The 3,583-nt window shown below is 39.5% G+C and overlaps 1 protein-coding gene across 1 annotated transcript; it reads left to right on the top strand.

Moving 5' to 3' along the window:
- Positions 1 to 743: 743 nt before the first annotated feature.
- On the top strand, positions 744 to 1,956 carry LOC101971166 (olfactory receptor 2H1). Its single transcript, XM_005338824.3, has one exon. It carries the CDS (start codon positions 957 to 959, stop codon positions 1,890 to 1,892), a length of 936 nt encoding a protein of 311 aa, XP_005338881.1. The 5' UTR covers positions 744 to 956; the 3' UTR covers positions 1,893 to 1,956.
- The last annotated feature ends 1,627 nt before the right edge of the window (positions 1,957 to 3,583 follow it).

The raw sequence follows: 3,583 nt of genomic DNA, 5'->3' as shown, positions 1-3,583 counted from the left end.
ATTGTTGGATTTTCTAAATTTAGTAACTGTTCATTTTGCAAAGAAGAATATTTATTTTCTTAGAAATGTGAATTAGTAAGCAGGCATTATATGCTACCCACTCCATAGCTCATAATAAATATAAATACATATACAAATAAAAAATGGAATGATAAAAATTGACAAATATTAATAAGTTATTAATATAGGTAAAGGAGATTCAAAAGGTTTTTAGAGTATTCTTGAAAATTTTCTGTAACTTTGAGTTTTTATATGAAAATGTTTTCAATTCCAAATAGTGAAATTAAGGCAGCATTAAAATTCCAATTTCTATGTAAATATTTCAATAGTAACTTAGTTTATTTTGCTTCTGATATAATCTTATATGAAATGGAAAAAAATATATATATACATATAAATGTGTTTATATGTGTTTGTGTGTGTGTGTGTGTGTACTCTGCCTCTGATTAGTTCTCCCACAATCAAGAATAAAGTAGATAAAATGTGAATAGTTCTAAAAAATTTATAACCCCAAATAGAAAATAATCTCGAATAGATATGTTTCATAGAGAAATTCTAACAAAAGATTTCTTTGCTAATTTTTCTTAGATAAACATAATGGAATACTCAGAGAACTATGGTAGTATTCAGGACAAAATGGATATTAAATGTGTTATTGTTCAAAGGTAGTTAATTAAACCATATTTCATTTCAACTTTCTTTGCCCTCAACCAGAAAGCCAGAGACACCAGTGTGAGGTTCCATCCATTATCCAGAACATTCCTGGTTTTGCACTGCCACTAAACAACATTTGGCCATAGGGAGCAAGAAAAGGGGAAGCAACACTGGGTGGTGGTGTGCCTGGAAGAACAGCGGAGGGAGAGGAAGTTCCACATGGCAGGAATGAAAAGCACTTTACATTAACTGTCACTTTGAGCTGACAGGCTCAGTGCTTCAGTTCTGAGTAACAACAAGCCATGGTCAACCAAAGCTCCCAAGTGGGATTCCTCCTTCTGGGCTTCTCTGAATACCCAGAGCTGGAAAGGATTCTCTTTGTGGTTGTCTTAACTTCCTACCTCCTCACCCTGGTGGGCAACACACTCATCATCCTGCTGTCGGTGCTGGACCCCAGGCTCCACTCTCCAATGTACTTCTTCCTCTCCAACCTCTCCTTCTTGGACCTCTGCTTCACCACATGTTGTGTCCCCCAGATGCTGGTCAACCTCTGGGGCCCCAAGACCATCAGCTTCCTGGGCTGCTTCATCCAGCTCTTCATTTTCATGTCCCTGGGGACCACTGAATGCATCCTCCTGACAGTGATGGCCTTTGATCGCTATGTGGCTGTCTGCCAGCCCCTCCACTATGCCACCATCATCCACCCCCGCCTGTGCCTGCAGCTGGCAGCTGTGGCCTGGGTTTTGGGTCTGACCCAATCCATAGTCCAGACACCACCCACTCTCCTCCTGCCCTTCTGTCCCCACCGGCAGATAGATGACTTTTTGTGTGAAGTTCCTTCTCTGATTAGACTATCCTGTGGAGACACCACCTACAATGAAATCCAGTTAGTTGTGTCCAGTTTCTTCATCCTGGTTGTTCCTCTCAGCCTTGTTCTTGTCTCTTATGGTGCCATTGCCCGGGCAGTACTGAGGATTAACTCTGCCCAAGCATGGAAAAGAGCTTTAGGGACCTGCTCCTCCCACCTCATGGTTGTCACTATCTTCTACAGCTCAGTCATTGCTGTCTACCTCCAGCCCCAAAATCCTTATGCCCAAAAGAGGGGCAAGTTCTTTGGCCTCTTCTATGCAGTGGGCACTCCTTCACTTAACCCACTCATATACACCCTGAGGAACAAGGAGGTAAAGAGGGCATTCAGGAGGTTACTGGGGAAAGATGGGGAATCCAGGGAGAACTGAGGGAAAACTGTTTGATATATTCCTAATCAAGAAGAGTTTATTCATGATTTGTAAAAATGTTGAGCTCCCCAGGCTACACAACTGAGCCTCTATAGTGTGTCAGCATGATTATGTGGTATCTAAGAGAGAGAGACATCCCGTTAAGATATCCACTCATTTATTGAAGGACATCTAGGTTGGTTTCACAGTTTAGTTATTGTGGAATGTGCTGTTATAAACATTGATGTGGCTGTGTCCCTATAGTATGCTGTTTTTAAGTCTTTTGGGTATAGTCCGAAGAGAGGGGTAGCTGGGTCAAATGGTGTTTCCATTCCCAGTTTTCCAAGAAATCTCCATACTGCGTTCCATATTGGCTTCACCAATTTGCAGTCCTACCAGCTGTGTATGAGTGTACCTTTTTCCTCACATCCTTGCCAACATTTACTGTTGTGTGTCTTCATAAGAGCTGCCATTCTGACTGGAGGGAGATGAAATCTTAGAATGGTTTTGATTTGCATTTCTCTAATTGCTAGTGATGATGAACATTTTTTTTATATATTTGTTGATTGTATATCATCTTCTGAGAAGTGTCTGTTCAGGTCCTTGGCCCATTTATTGATTGGGTTATTTGGGTTTTTGGTGCTTAGCTTTTTGAGTTCTTTATGTACCCTAGAGATTAGTGCTCTACCTGATTTGTGAGGGATAAAGATTTGCTCCCAACATGTAGGCTTTCTATTCACCTCACAGATTGTTTCTTTTGCTGAGAAGAAACTTTTTAGTTTGAGTTCATCCCATTTATTGGTTCTTGATTTTAATTCTTGTACCACAGGAGTCTTATTAAGGAAGTTGGGTCCTAATCCCACATGATGGAGATTAGGGCCTACATTTTCTTCTATTAGACACAGAGTCTCTGGTTTTATTCCTAATCCTTGATCCATTTTGAGTTGAGTTTTGTGCATGGTGAGGGGTTTGATTTCATTTTGTTGCATATATACACAATGGAATATTACTCAGCAATAAAAGAGAATAAAATCATGGCATTTGCAGGTAAATGGATGGAGTTAGAGAAGGTAATACTAAGTGAAGTTAGCCAATCCCAAAAAAACAATGCCTAATATTTTCTCTGATATAGGGAGGCTGATTTATAGTGGGAAAGGAAAAGGGAGCATGGGAGGAATAAATGAACCCTAGATAGGACAGAGGGGTTGAAAGGGAAGGGAGGGGCCATGGGGTTATAAATGATGGTGGAATGTGATGATTATTATTATCCAAAGTACAGGTATGAAAATACAAATTGATGTGAATATACTTTGTATACAACCATAGATATGAAAAATTGTGCTCTACATGTGTAATAAGAATTGTAATGCATCCTGCTGTCATATATAAATGTAAAAATAAAGAAAGAAAGAAAAGATATCACTGTTATGGCACACAACTGTAATCCCAGCAACTCAGGAGTCTGCAGTGGAGGATAGCAAGATTGATGTCAGCCTCAGTAACTTCACAAAACCCCATTTCAAAATAAAACATAAAAAGGTCTGGTGATGTTTCTCAGTGATTAAGCACCCCTGGGTGCAATTCCCATTACCAAAAAAAATGAAAACAGAAAAAAAAGATATCTCCATAAAACATGTTAAATTCAAGCATTAACATTTCTGTCAATATTTCCTCTCTTCTCCATCCTGTCTTTACTGCCCTCACTTCGACAG

This window comes from Ictidomys tridecemlineatus, chromosome 8 (assembly GCF_052094955.1).
Source record: "Ictidomys tridecemlineatus isolate mIctTri1 chromosome 8, mIctTri1.hap1, whole genome shotgun sequence".
NCBI classification, from domain to species: Eukaryota; Metazoa; Chordata; class Mammalia; order Rodentia; family Sciuridae; genus Ictidomys; species Ictidomys tridecemlineatus.
Note: the sequence above shows the minus strand (reverse complement) of the source record. Positions and strands in the feature narration are given on the sequence as shown.